General features: G+C 44.5%; 1 protein-coding gene across 4 annotated transcripts in view; it reads left to right on the forward strand.

Moving 5' to 3' along the window:
- The window catches only part of RHOBTB2 (Rho related BTB domain containing 2), a 65,882-nt gene that overhangs the window by 18,069 nt on the left and 24,743 nt on the right, over positions 1–23,070 (forward strand). For 2 of the 4 annotated variants that reach the window (XM_030202045.1, XM_030202041.1), the window contains exons 2-3: positions 1,571–1,644; positions 22,473–22,674. In XM_030202045.1, coding sequence (XP_030057905.1) covers positions 1,592–1,644; positions 22,473–22,674 — 255 coding nt within the window. In that variant the 5' untranslated portion in view covers positions 1,571–1,591. Of the gene's footprint in view, positions 1–1,570; positions 1,645–19,895; positions 20,071–20,127; positions 20,185–22,472; positions 22,675–23,070 lie in introns of those variants that run through there. The other 2 variants (XM_030202042.1, XM_030202043.1) reach the window with 2 other exon arrangements.

Here is a 23,070-nt window from a genome sequence, read left to right on the forward strand (position 1 = left end):
AGTGGGATTAATGACCTTTTTTGTGATCCTAAACTGCTAGCAGAATCTGTATTAGAGAGAATTCTCTCTATCAGTTGTGATTGCTTAAATTCTATAAGTATCCTTAACCAACTGTCATTGAAACTCCGCAGCTTCTTTTTTTAATTTTATTTCCCTCCTTGGTTCCCAAAATATGGTGGGCAAAAGTTTATTGGTGATATTTCCTTGTAGATATTGGTATTTCCTGTAAGCTTTGTTTTATTTTGGTTTCATCCAAAGTTGTTTCTTCAGATGTTAATTTAAAATTGTTATAAATTAAAAATGAAAACAAAATTGCCTCACTCCAAGTTTAATATAACTTCTTACACTAAGGGCTCCTTTTTACCAAGCGATGGCTATGACACGTGGTGGGGGTCGGACCTACCACCGGGCACCCCTGGGTGCCTGCCGGTAGAGCTGAATTGTCTTAACACAGTAAAAACAAAAGTCTGTATCCCTTGTTTATTTATTTATATACTCATTTTTAGCCTGCCTATTACTGAGACGGGTTACAATAAAATCATACATAATAATACAGTTTAAAAAACCTGTATGGTAGGTTTAGTCATTCATCCTCTGTAGCAGGCTTGGGTCTTTCTCCTTAGAACAGAACTGGCAAAATAAATATTCAATCTATCCTGTCTTCACTCTGCCCCACGGCTGGGCATTTAGCCACACATTTGCCATCCATCATCAGGAGATTCTCAGCATTGTGCCCAGGAAGCTCCTTTGCTTCTCTCACTGCCTGCTCATGGGCAGGAGCACATGTCTGTTCTTCCCCAGTCAGCAGTTCTAGCTGGGAACTACTACTACATCTGTGGTCAGTGCAGCACTTGCAGCTCTGATGCTGCAACACTTAACTTTGTGCTTTCAATCCAGTTCAAGGGACCAAAGCAGAAGCAGTGCTACTGGCATCTCTTGTTGTATTTCTACCAATCTGTGAATGCTTCTGCACACCTTGTTACGAATTTGTGCCAAGGACCCAAGGGAAGAGAGAGAGGGAGGCACTGTCTCTGCTATATCATATTCAGTTCTACTCATAGGTCTGAGATTAGGACTGGGAAAGCAGAGCTTTCACACCTAAGGGGCCAGAGGTGTGAGATGTGGATCTGATACATACTTCTCACATCTATACAGTGTGAGACTGGGGGAGGGGGAAGAGTCCCCCTTCCCCCACAGCCCAAAAGAATTTAAATTTCAAGGTATGGAGCAGTTAAGCTATAGTTCAAGGCCAGACAATAGAGGAGGGAAGAAAGCAAAAAACCTAGAAGCACATTAGGGTCTTAGAGTGTCCTTATGTTAGACATCCCCCTTCTTAAAATGAGTGTGGGACACTGAGAAGGTCCCAAAGGAGGAGAGGTCTATTTAAAAATGTGTTTCCAGAGTTCAGCATGTCTCCATTTCTCAGAATGACACATCCCTTCACATCTGGAGATGTTCCTTCAGCCAGGCAGCTGTCCATTCATTTGAGTGATGACCTTTGTTCTGAATACACTTTATGCCACCTCCTTCCATCTTACTCATCTCTTCCCATGATTTTTTTTTTTCTTAGAATAAATTGGAAAAGGAAGAGATGGAACCAGAAGAGCATTCTACCATGGAAATCACCACTATGGATTATGATGAGTGAGTAACCTTCATCCCCCTGGCTTCTTTTTCTCCCTGCCCTGTTTCCATCTCCCTGGTACTTGCTAGCCCATGCATTTCATTAAAGGTAGTCATGGAGAAGTGGAAACGTTTCTGAGAGGGTGGGGGCACCATTCCCAGAACTCTGATCCCTGTGGAATGTAGAACAGCTGGTCTGAGAAACAGCTTATGTGTAACTACAAGAAACATGTCCCTGGTTAGGCAAGCAAGCCAGGGAGGGCGGATGGAAGAAGAGGCAGGGTGGAAGAAAGACCAGGGTGGATCTGAAAGAGGGAAGGCAAGAAAAGTTCACAGGAAAGTGCCAAATTACAAGTGAGAAAGTGCGACAGCTGATCCAGACGAAAGAGTGAAAGGGAGAGGGAGAGAGAGAGAGGAAGCAAAGGAGATAGAGAAGGGCAGAGATTTTAATACTTTAACTATTTTTCAGCTTGATTTTATAACAGGATGCCTATATCGAACATCAAAAAGGTGCCTTCTAGAGGGTAATTTTATAACAGGGTGCCTGGTTTAAAAGGGCAAGTAAGTGCCTACTTAGATGATATTTTATAAAGAAACATTGGTGCCCTTTTACTAAAGGGTGCTAAGCCCTAACAAGCCTTTAACTAACATATTTTTTAAAGGGGGCATGTCATGGATAGAGAATGGGTGTGGAAATGTTAAAATCAGCTAGCGTGTTCACATTAGCATGTGCTATCTGGCTAATGTTGAGTTTACATGGGAGCACTTAGCCCCTCCTAAATAAGAGACACTAAGGACCCTGTTTACTAAGCTGCGCTGAAGGCGCACTAGCGTGTTTAGTGCACACTAACACTAGCGCAACCTTAGTAAACAGGGTCCTAAGTGCTCTCTTGTTAATATTTTTTCAAGTCCTACTCGGTAATGGAAAAATTAGTAGGACCTGCAAAATAAGACAAATTTTAAAAGCCCTAAATACTGCCATGTTGAATCTGGGCTTAACGCATAGAAAAGTCCCTCATTAAGACACGCTAAGCCCATATTCTAACACCCTTTAAAAAAAAATGGCCCCATAGGTGCCTGTGAGTCTTTATGAAATACTAGTGTAAGCAGCAGAAATGGTGCCTTCCTTGCAGGCACAAACACTTATGCCTGTCTTCGAGAAGGTGTAAAAGGTATAAATGCTCGTGCCTGGATTGTGCAAGTACATGCGTAGGCTATCATATTTTATAATGAACACATATACTTGCAAGCTCTGCCCATGCTACACCCCTGTGCATGCCTACCAGCAAAGTATACATCATCATGTCATGGTGCGCATTTTTATGCCAGATGGTATTTTATATAACAACTAGTAAAAAAGGCCTGTTTCAAAACGCAATGAAACGGGCACTAGCAAGGTAAATTCCCACCCATCCTCACTCCCTCCCTCCCTCCCTTCCTTCTTTCCAAGTTGCAGACCCCCTTCCCTCCCTCCCTCCCTCCATCCCGAGTTCCAGACCCTCCTCCCTCCCTCCCTGCAGACCCCCCTTCCTCTCTTCCTCCCTTGTGAGTTCCAGAGCACCCTCCCGAGTTGCAGACACCCTCCCTCCCAGTTCAAGGCCCCCTTCATGCCCCTCCCATCGAGTGGCATACTCCCCCCTCCCTCCGATTTAAACACCCCCCTTCACGTTACTGCCCCCTGCCCCCCCCCCCTGTGGCGCGACCCTGTGGACACCACCCTTTTCGCCGGAAAACCTCCCCTGAAGCCTCTGCGAACCTCTGCTGACGGAGCCGAACTTCTGTTCTCGGCTGCGGGGCGTTCCTTGTTGAATGAGCATCTGTTGAAGTTTCTGTGCATGCTTCTGATGTCAGACGCACGCACAGAGAGTTGGACAGATACTCCTTCATCAAGCCACGCCCCGCTGGCGAGAAGAGAAGTTCGGCTCCATCAACAGAGATAGGCGACGGCTTCGGGGGAGGTTTTTTGGAGGAAAGGGTGGTGTCCATAGGGTCGCGGCAGGGAGGTCCAGGGGGCAGTAACGCAGAGGAGGGGGTGTTCCAATCGGAGGGAGGGGGGAGTGTGGAACTCTGTGGGAGGGGCGTGAGGGGCCTTGAAGTGGGAGGGATGGAGGAAGGGAGTGACATGTGTGTACTCCTCCTCCTGCCTGTGTCACTATGTGCTTGGGGTGGTGCAGGGTGGTAGTGGTGGCTACCTGGGGTGGATGTAGGGGTGAGTAGCGGCGGCTTTGGGGGGGGCGTTGCGAAGGGCGGATACTACGTCTCCTACCTTCCAATGGGACGTCATCTCTCTGTAGAAAAGGCACCTCCAATGTGTCAAATAGGGTGAGCGATGCGATTGGGTGTCATTGCTCCGCTCTCGACGTCATCACGTTGTGATGTGTGGGCGGGGCAGACACTCATGTAGCAAAATCGATCTTAGCCACTTCACCTCTCATTACGCAAAATCGATCTTAGCCACTTCACTTTTAGAACGTTGGGAGAGTGAGGCTTCATTAGAATGTTGGAGATGCGTTTTATATAGAGAGATATATAAAAAAAAGGGGGAGTCAAACAACTTATAATCAATATATAAATCAAAATGCGGGTTTGAACCTATTGTGCTGCGAGTTGAATTTCCCACTCCGTCCCACAAATTTCAAACTGAAACTAGTGCAGTACTTCTTAGCAAACAGAACCTCAAACTTCCTAGTAGGGAAAGTACCAAAGGCACCAAGAAATCCACTACTCTTCAAGGGGAGCAAGGTAATATCATAGGTTCTAGTTAGATATGGAAAAGAGGAAAAAAGAAACACCCGTAAAAACTCCACATAAGGGAAAAATCCGGGTGATTAAAAAAAAAAAAAACCAATTCCACTTAGTAATTTCCTACCTGTCCCCCTTTTTTACTAAGTGGAATTTTTACTAAGTGGAATTTTTTTTTTTTTTTTTAAACCACCCGGTTTTCTCCCTTATGTGGAGTTTTTACGGGTGTTTCTTTTTTCCTCTTTTCCATATCTAACTAGAACCTATGATATTACCTTGCTCCCCTTGAACAGTAGTGGGTTTCTTGGTGCCTTTCGTACTTTCCCTACTGGGAAGTTTGAGGTTCTGTTTGCTTAGGAGTACTGCACTAGTTTCAGTTTGAAATTTGTGGGACGGAGTGGGAAAATCAACTCAGAGCACAAAAAGTTCAAACTCGCATTTTGGTTTTATATAACAATCCATTTATATGTGTAAATTAGTGTCTTACACACAAAAATGTTTTATAAAATTACCCTCCACATCAGTGGCGTAGCTACGTGGGGCCTGAGGGGGCCTGGGCCCCCGTAGATTTGGCCCTGGCCCCCCTGCCGACGATCCCCTTGAACCCCCCTCTCGCCACCAACTCTCCTCTGCCATCGCCGCCTGCCCTGCCGCCACATCAGGTACCTTTTTTGCTGGCGGGGGTCCCCGAACCCCGCCAGCCGAAGAGAGTCTTCTTCAGCGCCGGAGTAGCGCCTTCGTTCAACGAAGTTCCTGCGATCAGCTGTTTCAATGCCTTACGTCCTGCACCGTGCATGTAGCCCCGTATGCTACATTTCTTATATGCTACCTGCAAACCCAAAAGCTATCACAGTGGTGTACATTCAGATACAATAGGTATTTTTCTGTTCCTAGAGGGGTGGGGAATTTGGGTTTTTCAGTTTTGTCTAAAATTCCTGAAAAATAAGCTGCCTCTCAGAGCTCTGATGACATCATCACTCTGGTACCCTTGTGCTTCTCAAGAGAAAGGAGGTTAGAATAAGAACAGGAGACAGCATGAGCCTATCTAGCCCATTATGGGGGCTGAAGCCAGGAAGGCAGAGCTTGCTGTTGTTTTAGTTCACCCAAAAACAATGGCAAACACTATTAAAAACAATAGCAAAAGCTTATTAAAAAATAACGGCCTGCCTATGCGTGGTCCCTCTGTAAAAAGTCTAAAGCTGTTCCAGTTGGATAGACAGTGTCTTAAAAAGTGGAAGATAAGGGAGGTTATTTATTTTTTTTATTTGAAAGCTTCCCATATCTAAATATAAATATCATGAAATAAAATTGAATATCACTAAAACTGATTAAAAAATTATTGTAGCTGGTACAAACAGCAGTCATAAACTCTGTATTTTGTGCTCATTTTTCTACATTGTTCTACGGAATAGAGTAAAACATGGCCAAAGCTCAGTGAGGATATCCTGTTTCCTGATGGGTTCATGTTAACTGTTGTTGCAATCTGCCTTGGGAATCCTGGAATGGAATATATTGAAATTAAATGGAAGTATTGAATCCCGAGACCATCACACAGGAACAGGATGCAGGGCAAGGGCAGCGCTCCGGGCAGGAAAGAGTGGGTTCTTTCCTGCCCCGAAGAGGTCACTAGACCACCAGGGCAATAGATAGTAAGTAAGGGGAGGGGAGGTGATGGGGGAGGGGAGGGGAATATGTGACCCAGGGGAGGGGAGGTGACGGGGGGGCAGGGGAGGGGAATTGGTGACAGGGGGCGGGGAGAGAGCGAGAAAGGGCGGGGTGAGGATGTAAAAGGGGTGTGGTGTGGTCGGGGCAGGGGGGCACGACATGTGGCCTCTTTTTCAGAGGGCAAAATATGGTAACCCTAATTATAAGCCCCTAATGCAGTCCATTGGTTTTCTTTTATTTTGTTCTTGTAATGACTTATACTGTGCCAAAACTGGAAATTCTTCTCTCTTCTCTCTTTTAAAAGCTCACTGTGAACACTATACACCCTAAAAGGTTGTTTTGTGGCTGTACATGAGGAATTGTGATGTTGCATATATGTGTTTGTGTTTTTGTTCCTAGTCATGCATCCAAATTTTATACAATCCTTTCAAGAAAGCCAGTTAATCGTTTAACTTATTAGTGGAACATAACCACAAAGGGCATGGTATGGTCACATTTTTAATACCAGAGCCCAGCTAAGGAATAAGTTATTTTGAGTTAGTCTTCACTGGACCAAACTTGTTTTCCTTGTGCCATCACCATCCTGTTGGATAGGCAGTGGAAGGTAAAGTTTTGTTTTTTTTTGCATTTATATCCCACATTATCCCAAACAAACTTGGGTTCAATGTGGCTTACACTTGAAACTACAGTGAGACAGAATAATAGAATTCAATAACAACATGGAGGTTTAACAAGGATGAGATTACCATATATACCCAACTGAGCATTTAAAAGTCTGTCCTTTAATGATGTCACATGTTTAGAAATTATAGCTATAAGTATAGACAGTTATTCAAACATTATCATATGCACACACCAGAACAGGCATCCATACACACACTGCAAAAGTAAACAACAGCTTCTACATAGCAACACAGTTTATTCCAAATTGTTAAACCACCCTTAGGTTTTGCATTTGGGTTTAACAAGCAATACCATGTGCATGTAAGGTCTGGATAAATAAATTAAAACAATCAAAGTTTAAAGCAAATGCCCATAATATGCAATACTTGGTAACAATAATGAAACAGTAATGGAATATTCACATAGCAGGCAGCCAACAGATTTATTTTCCACTGAGCAAAATTAACTTTGTATGAACTTGGCAGCTAATAGTGTGCTGCTGGCTACTGTATTCTGGTGGTGTACAAGAATACACAGCTGGGAGACAAAAGATTTTTTTAAAAACCCTTTTACAATCACACAGATTTGAAGAAGAAATAAATATATACAACGGAACTGGACAATGTTGGCACATGTAGGGCCCTGTTTACCAAGGTGTGCTAGCATTTTTAGCACGTGCTAATGCTTAGCGCATGCTAAAAACGCTAACACACTTCTAGCGCAGCTTAGTAAGCAAGGCCCTTAGACTGACTCTGGACAGAGCTTCTGCATGAAGGAAGCTTTTCCCTCATTATTCAATACCTTTCTGTGACATACTAGTAATAAAAACATAAAATTAAATGCATTTTTATAATATACCACTGCATTCCACAAAACAACCAGCTTTTTCTTTTGATGTATGCACAGAAAAAAAATAAAGATGTTAAATGATCCCAGGTTTCAACCTAATTAAAACTTAAAAACACCTTTGTATTTATAAATAGAAACTCTGAATGTTGAGCACCTGATTTTCATAACATCATGTTTATTTTGGTGGCTCTTTACTAGGTGAAAAAAACATACCTGCACGAATACAGAGAGTCCCTATAACTGGCCCTTCCAAATGACACACTGATTACAATTTAGAACAAATTAGTACTCTAACCGATGAAACCAATACTTCCTGTGTGTACATCCGAATGCACAAGCCGGTATGTTTGAAAATATAAGTGAGGTCAAATAAAAATGCTACCAACAATAAGGAACAACAACGTGGATGCAGCAGCTCATAGGTTTGTTTGCTTATTTGAGCCGGCTCACACGTCTCTTCTCACCATTGCTAATCTCTTTATTTAGTTTAAAAAAAAAAAAACCTAGCCGCCTGTTCTTTTTCTTGAAGTTCGGCCAATTGCCCTTTTAACTCTCTGGCTCTGGGCTGCAGGGGAAAAAGAAGCAGACTGAAGCATTGTGGCTGCTGGTTTTAAATTACCAAATAGAGATCAGCAGTGGCGAGAAGAGGAAAGAGGGCAACTCAAGGGAGTAGGAAGAGAACTGCTGCTGCCTGTAATAGTGAGTCCGGGTCAGGTGAGCTCACTGTAGCCTGGGAAGGAAGGATGAATGGCTCAAGGAGAAACAGAGGACAGAATGGATAGGAGAGAGTGCCAGACTGCAAGAGAATAAATACAGTCTATCCTATCTGAGATTATATCCATGCACCTTTCTTTACATTAGTCCCCTTATTTTCTTACTCCTATTACTCCATCTTATATATCTATACTAGTAAAAAAGGCCCGTTTCTGACACAAATGAAACGGGCGCTAGCAAGGTTTTCCTTGGAGTGTGTATGTTTGAGGGAGTGTATGTGAGAGTGACTGTGTGTGTGTGAGAGAGTGAGTCTGGGTGCGAGTGTGTCTGTGAGAGAGAGAGAGAGTGTGTGTGTGAAAATGAGAGTGTGTGCAAGTGCGTACGTGAGACACAGTGTGAGAGAGAGTGTGTTTCACACAGATACAGTGTGTGCGAGAGAGAGAGTGTGTGTGACACAGACTCTCTGTGAGACTGATTGTATGAGACCAAGAGAGTGTGTGAGTGACTGTGTGACATAGAGAGTGAATGTGATACAGTATGAGACATAGAACATGTGAGAGACAGTGTGTGAGAGTGAGAGGGAGAAAGACATTGACTGTGAGAGAGAGAGAGAGAGAGAGTGTGTGACAGAGATACCTCCTCCCCCCTCTGGTGTCAGGCCCCCCCCCTCTCTCTCTCTCTGGTGTCTGAGAGTTACTGTGCAGGATGCTGAGCTCTGGCTGTGCTTCAAGGAACTGACCAATCCTATTTGATAGAATGTACCTCCAACATTCTGAAGCCGAGAAACCTCGTGTGGTTGGTCACTTCTGCTTGTGACGAACCCGGAAGTACGTGATGTCAATTCAGGAGATGGATACAGAGAGCAGGAATGCCTCAGCCATGCAGTCAGCTTCAGAATGTTGTAGGTGCGTTTTATTATATAGGATGTTCCATCTTTGCTTACACTCTATGCTGTCAATTAAAATATTTTATTTTAATTAACAGCATAGGATATGTTGACATTGTAATGTAGCATACCATGCCATACCTTGTATTGTTATTTGAACATTTATACTGCTGTAATTGTCTATTGCCTATGTTTGACTTATTTTTGCTGTACACTACCTTGAGTACATTCCTTCAAAAAGGTGGCAACTAAATCCTAATAAATGAATAAATAAATAGAAATAAAACAGAAAATAAGGGAAAATAAGGTGATACTCAAGTACATTTTTGACAAGCTTTTGAAGCTTCTTACTCAGGCCAGGTTCCACCTTCAAAGGTTTGTCAAAAATGATATTGTTAGTCCAATAGAAAAGGTATCACCTCATTTTCCTGTTTTGTTTTATGTATATTTATTATCTTAGTACAGCAAACATACTGCATTATCCTAGACTTGCAAGAGAGGCTGGAAGGGGTGTGAGACAGAAGAAATGCTGGCTGGGAAAAGGCAGAGAGCAAGGAGAGTGACTGAATGTGAGAGCCAGAACAGGCAGAGACTGGAAGAGAGGAGTGAGAAAAGAAAGACTAAAGGGAAAGAGCAAGAGAGGACAGACTGGGAAAGGGAGCTGAATCCACCCAAAAAGTTCTCTAAAATGTCATATTGCAATGCAAAACACCCGTTAATATCACACTCCAAAAAAATGAATTGCCTGAAAATTAAACACAATTGAAATGCATAAACCCCCAGGATCAGAAGCCCTATATGTAAAAAAAGAACACATATATCACTCTACCCAAAATACACAGCCAGGAATGCCACTGCATGGTGCACATATAAATGCATACAACTTTACATACTTATATACATATATGTGGCCACACATCTCTACAAAAGACCTTCTTCATTGTGTAAAACAGGCTTTACAAGTGGAAAACATTTTATGAACTCCCCCCCCCCCCAAACATGTATTATTTCAGCAACACAGGGGTACGTTTATAAAGCTTTTTTCTACTTCTAAAGCCTGTTTCACACGTGGGAAAGGGATTTTGTAAAACTGTGTGGCAGCATACACATGTAGAAAGACTGCACCTACTGTTACACAATCTGTGCAAAGGCGTCGTCAGAAGTGGAGCTGTGATGTACATGAATAGTTTATAAGATATCTGTTTTATCAAGCTGGCAAATCTTATTTGTTCAAAAATAGGAAAAAGCTCTCATAATAACAGTGGCACAGAAAAAAGTACTTGAATCTATCCCACTAAAGATTCTGTGGAGTGTATCTGTTCTAATTTTGAAAATACAACAAGGGACAAGCCTCAGAATTCCCCAAGCGTGCGTGTGTGTGTGTGTCTATATATATATATATATATATATATATATATATATATATATATATATATAAAGGCTTCACATTGAGAGCCGTAGTGCTCATCACAGACAGCAAAATCCCTTGTGTTTCAAAAGGTAAAGGATACTAAAAGAACCCACAGAATCCAAAAAGGGGGTGGGGTTCCATATGAAAAGAACTAATAATAACAAGTTGAACTTAACTTTTAAGCATGCAGGTATAGCTAAAGAAGTGTCATGGGTTCCAAACACACCGACTCAGGCCTCAGTTTCGCAAAACATCGCTGTATCAAGGCATGTATTTACCACAAATTTAGGCACAGGTCTGTTTCCTGCTTGTTAGGGCAGACTTGCTTGCTGGGCAGACTTATACGGTCTGTGCCAGAGCCGGTGGTGGGAGGCGGGGCTGGTGGTTGGGGGGCGGGGATAGTGCTGGGCAGACTTATATGGTCTGTGCCAGAGCCGGTGGTGGGAGGCAGGGCTGGTGGTTGGGAGGCGGGGATAGTGCTGGGCAGACTTACACGGTCTGTGCCCTCAAAAAGACGGTACAAATCATACACAAAAAGTGGCACATGGGCAGACTGGATGGACCATGCAGGTCTTTTTCTGCCGTCATCTACTATGTTACTATGTAAAGAAAGAAAGAAAGAACCATAAACCTTACCAAATAGTTTGAGCATCAACTCACTGGTGCAATAATTATTTCTTCCCAGTCAAGATGGCGCCCACATCTTTCAACCCTGAATTTAAAACTCCCGCTATCTGACATCATTTCCTGAACTCCGCCCCTCAGATCCCGGACAATACTAATGTCATTCATTCAACCTCTAAATTTACTCCTGTGGGCACAACAGATTGTAATTGACAGATCCACCTCTGTTCCCTATCATTTAGAATCCACTCCACTGAGCCACCCTTCATGATCCACTTCTGTTCCCTATAATTTAGAATCCACTCCACTGAGCCACCCTTCATTAGCCTGATCTATAACTCTCTCTTCAACATATATCTGACATGGCATGATCAATGAAGAGGTGGGTGCTATAAATCTTGCAGGTGAAAACTATATACCGACAAGTTGCACTGCTGAGATTGGCAGTTAAATTACTATCAGGCTTATTTTCAAAAGAGATAGACGTCCAAAAGTGACATAAGTCAGCATACCAAAATTAAAGTACGTAATGGACATAACACAACTCTTCCGCTTTACAATCTCCTAAGGTGACCGTTCCACACGAACCTTATCCTACCACATCATCACTTTGTATTTGTTCACCGGAGTCTGCGAACGCCTCTCCAGTATTATGTAAGCCACATTGAGCCTCCAAATAGGTGGGAAAATGTGGGATACAAATGTAACAAATAAATAAAAGTTTGGACATTTATCTCATAGAAACGTTCAAATCAGTATTATTGAAACCTCTTTTTGGACGTCTTTCTCTGAAGTCCTTCAGAAGGACGTCCAAATCTCAAGGGGGCGTGTACAAGACGGGACTTGGGTGTTCCTAAGACATAAGTACATAAGTAGTGCCATACTGGGAAAGACCAAAGGTCCATCTAGCCCAGCATCCTGTCACCGACAGTGGCCAATCCAGGTCAAGGGCACCTGGCACGCTCCCCAAACGTAAAAACATTCCAGACAAGTTATACCTAAAAATGCGGAATTTTTCCAAGTCCATTTAATAGCGGTCTATGGACTTGTCCTTTAGGAATCTATCTAACCCCTTTTTAAACGCCGTCAAGCTAACTGCCCGTACCACGTTCTCTGGCAACGAATTCCAGAGTCTAATTACACGTTGGGTGAAGAAAAATTTTCTCCGATTCGTTTTAAATTTACCACACTGTAGCTTCAACTCATGCCCTCTAGTCCTAGACGTCTTTCAGCAATAATGGAACAAAACAAAGACATCCAAGACGTTTTGAGCTAGACCTGTTTTTATAGCGAATAGCTGCAGTGGGAATTGAACCCACTTCCCCAGGATTAAAGTCTGCTGCACTAACCTACTCCTCTACTCCACACAAGAGGTGCCCCAAATGACCACTGGAGGGACTCGGGGATCACCTCCCCTTACTCCCCCAGTGGTCACCCTCCCACCCCCAAAAAATGTGATTAAAAATATTACTTGCCAGCCTCAGATGTTATACTCAGGTCAATTAGAATAGCATGGTCCCTGGAGTAGTCTAGTAGTGGTGCAGTGCACTGCAGACAGCTGGACCCAGGCTTCTACCCCCCCCCCCCCCCCCACTTGTTAAACTTGTGGAGGAAACTGTGAGCCCTCCAAAACCCACCCGAAACCCACTGTACCCACATATTGGCGCTCCCTTCACCTGTAAGGACTATGGTAGTGATGTACAGTTGGGGGTAGTGGGTTATGGGGGGGCTCAGCAGACAAGGTAAGGGAGCAATGGTGAGATGTGTACCTGGGAGCATTTTATAAAGTCCACTGCAGTGCCCTCAAGGATGACCTATTGCTTTCCTGGGATGTCACTTTTCCACTATTCTACCTGGTGCCAAACTTTCTATTTTTTATAACATCTGAGCCTTGTGTCTATTGTTTATCATTAGATTTGGGCTTTGAATTCAGATCTATAGATGAAAAGGAGGTCTCATTACATATATCTAAAGACCAGAGTGCTATTTTTCCATACTTCATAGCAAGAGTGTACATTCCCTAATTACCTGTCCCAATGCAACTGAAGCTTTTACCTCCTCAGTGCATGTAAATGGTTTCATCCCTATGTGGATTCAATGATGCCATGTGAGGCTTTCTTTCCAACCAAAGCTTTTACCACACTCAAGACATGTAAATGGTTTCACTCCTGTGTGTATTCTCTGGTGCATTGTGAGGTTTACCTTCTAACCAAAGCTTTTACCGGACGCTATACATGCAAATGGTTTCTCTCCCGTGTGAACTTTCTGATGCACTTTGAAATTTACATTACAACTAAAGTCTTTACCACACTTAGAACATGTGACTGGTTTCACTTTATTGCGGATTTTCTTGTGCATTTTGTAGGTTTTGCATTAGGATGCATTTGTTTGAAAATGTACCAAAAAATAAAACATCCAAATCACAAAACATTTTTCCAAACAGCATTTTCAAAAGGAAAAGAGATACTTTTTTTGTAGAAAATTACCTTTCCTGTTCTGATTTTGGACGTTTTACAAAAAAAATGTCCAAATTCAGACTTAGACGTCATATCCAAAAATGCCCCCTGTGCATTTAACTTGCTCAAAGTCACAAGGAGCAGCAGTGGGAATTGAACCCATGTTGCCAGGATCAAAGCCTGCTGCACTAACCATTAAGCCACACCTACTCTGTTTTGGACATCTTTTGTTCGAAAATGGACCAAAAAAAAAAAAGGACGTCCATATCACAGGACGTCCATAGTATTTTCGAACACAAAAAATAGACGTCCATCTTTTTCAGAAATAACCTTCTTTCCTGTGCGGAATTTGGACGTCTTTGTAAAACATCCAAATTCTGATTTAGACGTTTCTTTCGAAAATGCCCTTCTAAGTCACTGTGGTATACTGTGTAGTTTATAAGATACACAGGGATACACGAAGAGCACAAGCTCACATGTCCACCTTTTTCAGAGCAGGTGTAAATTTGTACATGGGCATATGCAGGCTGCTGGGGCTGGTTCTGAAAGCCTATTTTATAAAGTCAGATAGGTGCCTATACTGTCTTTATAAAATAATTTGAAAGTAGGCACCGTTTGGGGTTTCTCATACAGATGACTTTATAAAATGAACCTCTCCTCCATGTACAAATTGTCAGGCCACGTGGAGGGGCATTTTCGAAAGGGACGTCCATGTTTCGATTTGGACATCCTCGCAAAATGTCCCGATCCAGGGGCGGGGAAACCCATATTTTCGAAACAAGATGGACGTCCATCTTTCGTTTCGATAATATGGTCAGGGACATTCAAATCCTGAAATTTGGTCATCCTTACAGATGGTCGTCCCTAGACATAGACATTTCTGATTTTCAGCGATTTTCGAAACCAAGGACGTCCATCTCAGAAAGTGCAAGCCATTTGGTCATGGGAGGAGCCAACATTTGTAGTGCACTGGTCCCCCTTACATGCCAGGACACCAACTGGGCACCTTAGGGGGCACTGCACTGGACTTCATAAATTGCTCATAAGTACATAAGTACATAAGTAATGCCATACTGGGAAAAGACCAAGGGTCCATCGAGCCCAGCATCCAGCTCCCTTACCTTGTGTGCTGAGCCCCCCAAACCCTCCCAAAAACCCACTACCAGGGGGGCACCTAGATGTGGGTACAGTGGGTTTCTGGTGGGATTTGGAGGGCTTGCTGTTTCCTCCACAAATGTAACAGGTGGGAGGGATGGGCCTGGGTCCGCCTGTCTGAAGTGCACTGCACTCACTAAAACTGCTCCAGGGACCTGCATACTGTTGTCATGGATCTGAGTATGACATCTGAGGCTGGCAATCAATATTTTGAAAAATATTTTTTGAGGGTGGGAGGGGGTTAGTGACCACTGGGAGAGTAACAGGAGGTCATCCCCGATTCTCTCTGGTGGTCATCTGGAGGGGCATAATCCAACGGCGCCGGCCAAATAGAAGGCCGGCCATCTATTTGGCCGGTGCCGCAAAAGAGCAGTACCGAACCGTATTATCAAAAAAGATGGCCAGCCATCTTTCGTTTCGATAATACAGTTGGGCCTGGTCAAATGTCAGAGATGGCTAGGTTTGAGATGGCCAGCATTGGTTTTCGCCGATAATGGAAACTAATGCCGGCGAACTCAAACCCGGCCAAATCCAAGGCATATGGTCGTGGGAGGAGCCAGCATTTGTAGTGCACTGGTCCCCCTGACATGCCAGGACACCAACCGGGCACCCTAGGGGGCACTGCAGTGGACTTCAAAAATAGTTCCCAGGTGCATAGCTCCCTTACCTTGGGTGCTGAGCCCCCCAAAACCCACTCCCACAACTGTGCACCACTACCATAGCCCTTAGGGATGAAGGGGGGCACCTACATGTGGGTACAGTGGATTTTGGGGGATTTTGGAGGGCTTAACATTTACCACCACAAGTGTAACAGGTAGGGGGGGATGGGTCTGGGTCCACCTGCCTGAAGTGCACTGCACCCACTAAATACTGCTCCAGGGACCTGCATACTGCTGTCAGGGAGCTGGGTATGACATTTGAGGCTTGCATAGAGGCTGGAAAAAATATTTTTTTTTGGGGGGGTGGGAGGGGGTTGGTGACCACTGGGGAAGTAAGGGGAGGTCATCCCCGATTCCCTCCGGTGGTCATTTGGTCAGTTGGGGCACCTTTTTGAAGCTTGGTCCTGAAAAAAAAGGGACCAACTGAAGCCGGCAAAATGCTCGTCAAGGCCAGCTTTCTTTTTTCCAATATCGGGCGAAGCCAGCCATCTCGTACCACACCCCCGTCCCGCCTTTGCTACCCTACCGACACGCCCCCTTGAAGTTTGGCTGGCTCTGTGACGGAAAGCAGTTGGCGCAGGCCAAAATCGGCTTTCGATTATACCGATTTGGTCGGGTTCAGGAGATCGCTGGCCATCTCCCAATTTGTGTCGGAAGATGGCCGGCGATCTCCTTCGAAAATAAGCTGGCTGGTCATTTTGGGCACCTTTTTGTGCCTTGGTCGTAAACGAAACACTACCAGGTAAAGTCGTCCAAGTGTTCGTCAGAGACGTTCTTGTTTCTTTCAATTATGGGTCAAGGACGTCCAAGTGTTAGGAACGCCCAAGTCCCGCCTTCACTACGCCTCCAACACGCCTCCTTGAACTTTGGCTGTCCCTGCGACGGAAAGCAGTTCGGGAAGTCCGAAATCGGATTTTGATTATACCGATTTGGATGACCCTGGGAGAATGACGTCCATCTTCCAATTTATATCAAAAGATGGGTGTCCTTCTCTTTCAAAAATGAGCCCACAAGTGTCACAGCCAAAGCATCCCTTTGATAATTAGCCACTGTGTAGCAGTCACACAGAAGAGGCAAGATTGCTGCTAGACTTTCATGCCACAAAACTACCCGTTTCCAAGAATTTTTTTACTATATGTTTTTGCCTCCAACGTAATCTTTTTTCAAGGTCCCTCTTTGCCTTCCTTATCAGCGCTTTGCATTTGACTTGCCATTCCTTATGCTGTTTATTATTATTTTCAGTCGAATCCTTCTTCCATTTTCTGAAGGATTTTCTTTTAGCTCTAATAGCTTCCTTCACCTTATTTTTTAACCATGCCGGCTGTCGTTTGGTCTTCGTTCCTCCTTTCTTAATACACGGAATATATTTGGCCAGTGCTTTTTTTGTAGAAAAAAAGGGGCAGGTGCTCATTATGGGCGGGGTCACCACATATGGCTCCACCCCTTTTATGGCCACACCCACATTAGCCACACCCCTTATACCAGCCATGGCGCATATAAACAGACATCCTTGAAAATATTATACTAGTATAGGAGAAAAAATAATGTGATTTTTTTTCATTATAAATAATTTCTGTAAGCTCCAGTATAGCCAGTGCAAAATAAGGCAGCAGATGTAAATTCTCAAATTGGACATATTCCAAACACTAAAATGAAAATAAAATGATTTTTTTCTACCTTTGTTGTCTTGTTATTTTGTTTTTCTATCCATATTGGTCCCAGTCTCTGATTCTGCTGCTCTCTATCTGTTCTCTTAACACCGTTTCCAGGGCTTCCTTTCCATTTATTTCTTTACTTTCCTCCTTTCTTCTTCATTTCTTGCCCTACATCCATAAGTAAAAGCTGGGACCTCCTCCGTGGAATTGACTGGAGGAGGTATAACGTGGATCCAGCTTTTGCCTATTTTCTCCATCCATGTGCAGTTTTTCTCCTCTCTTCCCTTTCCCTCATCTTCATCCATGTGCATCTTCTTCTTTTTTTTTTCTTGCCCTCCATCTATGTCCAGCATTTCTCCTCTGTCTTCCCTTCCCTGTATCCATTTAAAGCAAAAATTCTCTCTCCCCTCTCCTCCATCCATTTCCAGCGATTCTCCTCTCTCCCCTGCCCTCCCCTCCCATCCATGTCCAGCAATTCTCTTTTCCCTTCCCTCCCCTCCATGTGCAGCATGTCTCCTCTCTACCCTGCTCTCCCCTTCCATCCATGCCCAGTGATTCTCCTCTCTCCCCTGCCCTCCCCTGTCCATGTCCAGCAATTCTCTCTTCCCTGCCCTCTTCTCTCCTCCCCTCCATGTCCAGCATGTGTCCTCTCTCCCCTGTCCTCCCCTCCATGTCCAGCATGTCTCCTCTCTCCCCTGCCCTCCCCTCATTCATGCCCAGCAATTCTCCTCTCATCCAAGTCGCGGCGAAATGGAAGTGAAGGCAGCAGTGCTCTCTGAGCCAGGCATGCAGGCAGGTTTGTCTCCTCTCGCGTCGCTTCCCTTTCAGTGCGTCCCGCCATCGAAGGCGGGAAGCACTGAGAGGGAAGCAACGTGAGAGGAGACGAACCTGCCTGCCTCAGTGAGCACTGCTGCCTTCACTTCCGGTTCACCACAACTTGGAGAGGGGAGGGCAGGGGAGAGAGGCGACATGCTGGACATGGAGGGGAGGACAGGGGAGGGGAGAGAGAATTGCTGGATATGGAGGGGAGGGCAGGGGAGAGAGGAGAATTGCGACCGGGTAATCAAAAGATTTTGGAGCGCGGGAGCAGGAACGGAAGGGAGCGGACAAGTCAGCCGGACCTCAGGAAAAAGATGCCGGTACGCCGTACTGGCTGCGTACCGGCACAAAAAAAGGACTGTATTTGGCCTAGGCTTCCAGGATTGTATTTTTGAACAACATCCACCACTGATGTAAATGTTTGACCTTTGCAGCTACACCTCTAAGTTTTTTTTTCCACCGTTCTTCTCATTTTATCATAGCATTTAACTTTCAAATAGGAGACTAACGTATTGGATTTCCTGTGTGTATAGCCAGTATCAAATCTGATCATGTTATGATCATTGTTATCAAACGGCCCCATCACCATTACCTCCTGCACCAGATCATTCGCTCCACTAAGGAGGTCTAGAATTTTTCCTCCTCTTGTTGGCTCCTATACCAGCTGCTCCATAAAGCAGTTCTTGGTTTAGTCAATGAATTTTACCTCCCTAGCATGACCTGACGTTATATTCACCCAGCCAATATTGGGGTAATTGAAATCACCCATTATTATTGTGTTCTCCAGTTTGTTAGCCTCCCTAATTTCTGATAACATTTCTACATCCATCTGTTCATCTTGGCCAGGTGGATGGTAGTACACTCCTATCACTATCCTTTTCCCCTTTACACATGGAATTTCAATCCATAGTGATTCCAAGATGTGTTTTGTTTCCTGAAGAATTTTCAATCTATTTGATTCAAGGCCCTTCTTAACATACAATGCTACCCCTCCACCAATTCGATCCATCCTATCACAACGCTGTAATTAGTACCCTGGTCTGACGTCTAAATAAGTAAATAAGATCATAAATAATGTCATACATAAGTAAATAAATAGACATTCTAAATGTCCAGCATCTGATTCTCATAACATGATGTCTGTTTTAGTGGCTCTCGAGGAGAAAAAAAATATCTGCATGAATAGGGGGTCCCTATAACCAACCCCTCCAAATGACACACTGACTACAAGTTATAAAAAATTACAACTCTACCTATGAAAAACTATTCTGTTATACTTCTTCTATGTACACCTGTTTGCTGCACAAGCTGGCATGTTTGAAAATATAAGTGAGATTAAATAAAAATGCTACCAACAATAAAGAACGACAACGTGGATGAAGCAGCTTTGTTTTGAGTGTACTTGAATGACGGCTGCGCGGGCAAAGGGGAAACACAGACATACCTAAGTGGCTTCAACATTTTGACGTCATGACGTTCAATCCAACCTCCTTGCAGCACGGTAGTAACGGCTTCAAGGAAGTCATGCGGTTGTATTTGGAAACGATCATAGTTGAAAATATGGTTGTGTGGGAAACAGATTATATTATGTAACAAAAAAGTTAATCTAAATAAACGATTCCAACAAAACTGCCCCGGTTTGGCTGGCGGAGGCCCCAACCCCCGCCAGCTGAAGCGTTTCTCCAGTGCTACTCTCCTTCTATTGCTTGCCCTGCTTCGCTCTCGACACTTCCGCATGCTCAATTTAATTAAAATCGAGCATGCGCAACCAGAGGAGAACAGCGCTGGAGAAACGCTTCAGCTGGCAGGGGTTGGGGACCCCCCGCCAGCCAGGGTATGTGGCGAGGAGGCGGGCCCCTCACTTCGGGCTCTGGGACCCACCCCCACTTCGAGATCTGGCTACGCCCCTGCGTCGGAGCTTTAAACAAATCAGCAACTAACCGGCTTTTGCGCTGCTTGCAAATGCGCAGAGCGCCACCGCCACACATCAATTTTAAACATCACTATACGCCTACGTTGTATTCCTGCGCGTGCTTAACGGAAATAGTCCCAGAGATGATGCACAGGGCAGGGGCGGGGCGCCTCCATTTTGAAGCGGGCGGGCCGAGAGGCAGGAGGGAGTAGGCGTTCCTCCTGCCTCCAACGAAAGGTATGTTGTGGAGGAGGGGGTGGCTGGTGGATACTGCTAGACCACCAGGGTCAGCTGGGGGTGGGGGGAGTTGTCCTTGGCTCAGCGGACCACTAGGTCATTTTTTTTGAGGGGGTGAGTGTTTTTTTTTATTTTTAAGGTATTGAGGAGATCGGGTGTCTGCTGGACCACTGGGGATTTTTTTTTTAGATTGGTTAGGGAGGCTTGGGTTTGGAAAGCTTTTTTCCGGTGGAGGGGGTTGAGATTTGGGCTAAAGTACAAATTGTTGTAAATTAATCTGAATGCACCATCTCTGTCATGCCGGGTCTAGCCATAGATCAGCATCCTATCTCCGTCTAGAAGAGCCTAATAGGGAGTAGACTCCCCCTGGCCCCTCTTGGAGAAGTTTGCATGGAGCTAATGCGCTGCAGCCTGGCCGAGGCAGGTATCAGTGATTCTGGCTGTTCTTTAGCACCCTCACGCTGTTATCCCCCCCCCCCCCCCGGTACTATTTGAGGACGGCCCGTTGCTTGTTTTCCTCGGATTTCGTTTGCTTTATTGGCAAAGATTCCAACGATACTTGCTATTTCATAATTTCAGTTGCTAGGAAACAGTGGAAGGCTCCAGGGAATAGATTCTGTTTCCATGGTAACCAGAGCTGGTGAGCTCTTTAAATTCCCAGAAGGGGAACACATGGGAGAGTGTGGATAAAGGCGATGGCAAAAGGGCAGGCTCAAGGTATGCCCGGTAAGACCCTAGGTATGATGGGGTTGGGGGGGGGGGCAGAACTGATGGGGAGGGTAGCGGGAGGCGTATATGCGTGTGTATACTATCAATAGGGATGGACTAATTCCATCTCCAGCTCTCCCCTCGTTTCTTTGATTCATTTTCCGTGTTTGCTGTTGGTGAGCTTTGTTATGCCTGCTCCCCCACCCCCCAACACACACACACAATCTGCTATTTTTCTGTGAGCTGCATAGCTGTAGCTTCTATTAATGTGTGATTTATAATTCATTACAAATTGCTTCCAAGGTTATGGTCAGGGCTTCCAAAGATGCAGTATTTGGAAACTTTTGTACTGGCCAAAATAGCAGTAATGATAGGAGTCATTGACAGTGTAAACCCTCTGTCAAAAGCTCAGTTTTGGATGGGATTCTCACCCCCCCCTCCCTGTTTCCTTTGCAGAAGGGAGCTTGGGGGAAGAGAGGTGTGGTATTTGCTGCATTATTTTCTATAGTTGTGTCCTGTCCCATGCTCCTGGCAGTGTCCCACAGAGGCACTAGAACAATCTCTAGCCCTTTCCCCAAGCTTTCTATTTGCTGATGCTGTATTAAGCAAAATATTGGTCTGGCGATAGTAGCCCTAGTGGACCACCCTTTCCACTGTGTATGATTTCCCAAGTTTTTGTATCAGTGTCATCAGAGTAGCTGATAGCCCAAATTCATGTTCTCTAGGAAACAATCCAGCCATTCCCTGGATTCATATATTCTATCCAGCTCCCCTTTGTGTGAATACAACAAAAAACTGCTGAGCTCAGCTTATAAAAACATGCACAAGACTTGCTGTAAGAGCCAAGTGAGGCTCTCCTGATGTGAACTTCTGACAGCAGTGCCCTTGCTGTGTCAGCTAAGGTTTTCAGAAATGTACTGTTCCTTAATGTCTTGCTGAAGGTGTGCATGGGTCATGTGAGAGCAAGGACTTTGTTCCGGTTATGTTTGCATAATCCTGAAGTTGGAAAGTGTTGCTGCTGTTCTGATCTTCAGAATCTGGAGGGCTTGGTCTCTACCTGGTGAATAGAAAACTGCTAGTGGGAAAAAAAGATTTGTGTTCAGTCACAAACAGATCTGAGGTTCAGGCAAGAAGCAGAGGGTCAGAAAGCAGTGGAGGATGGGATAGAAAGTGACTTTGAAAAAGAATATCTGCCATCAAACATACAGTTTACAGATTTATAAAATGCAAAAATGAACACAAAGAAATGCAAATTAACAAGTCCTGAGAGAGGAATGCAGGAGACGGGGCTAGTACTGAGGAGATAGGACTGGTGCAAAGAGGCAGGAGGAGAAGGGAGAGCAAAGATGGGGATGACATTTAGACAGGGCTGGAACAAAGGATGGAGAGGAGGGAAGTTAAATGACTAGGTTTCCAAACTTTGGTTGTTTCTGTAGCATGTATCCAGGTTTCCTCATTTCTTTTCATAAGTACCACAGTGCATAGGGTTTGGGTGATAATGCATTGGAGTCTCTCTGGGATCTGCAGGGGAATGTTTAATTAAAGATATGCAATGTATACAAAGTGGGGGAGGGGTTAATCTCTGAGATCAGTCTCTCCTGTCACCACTGGCAGGCCAGATTGAAGGGTCTGAAGCAGCAAATTGTATTTCTCTGAGTCAAATGTGCTGAAGCTGTTTTACTTTGTCTCCTTAGATCCCAATTAATGGACTCCGACATGGATTATGAAAGGCCAAATGTAGAAACCATCAAATGTGTTGTGGTTGGAGATAATGCAGTTGGCAAGACCCGTCTCATTTGTGCTCGTGCCTGTAATGCCACACTGACACAATATCAGCTTCTTGCAACCCATGTACCCACAGTGTGGGCTATTGACCAATACCGTGTCTGTCAGGAGGTAAGTGAAACAAGTGTGAATATGGGAAGGGGGAGCGCATGAATGTTTGCATGGCAGCAGAGCTTTTACCAGAGGGAGATTGTGGCAAACAAATGTCATTGCTTTCTTTGACTGGGTGAGTGGAAACCTAGATAGTGAGCTCTGGATGTGTAATCAGTTTTCAGTAAAGCTTTTGACACTTCCATATAGGAGGCGATAACTACCCCCCCCCCCCCAACACACACACACACACTGTTTACTAAGCCACGCTAGCAGCTGCTGTGCGCTAATGCGGACACAGCCCATTCACTTTGAATGGGCTGTGTTGGCAGTGCCATGCGACTTAGTAAACAGAGGGGGTAAATTAGTAACCTGGGAGTGGGCCCTAAGATGGTAAACTGAATTAGAAACTGGTTG

This window comes from Microcaecilia unicolor, chromosome 4 (assembly GCF_901765095.1).
Source record: "Microcaecilia unicolor chromosome 4, aMicUni1.1, whole genome shotgun sequence".
Taxonomy (NCBI): Eukaryota; Metazoa; Chordata; class Amphibia; order Gymnophiona; family Siphonopidae; genus Microcaecilia; species Microcaecilia unicolor.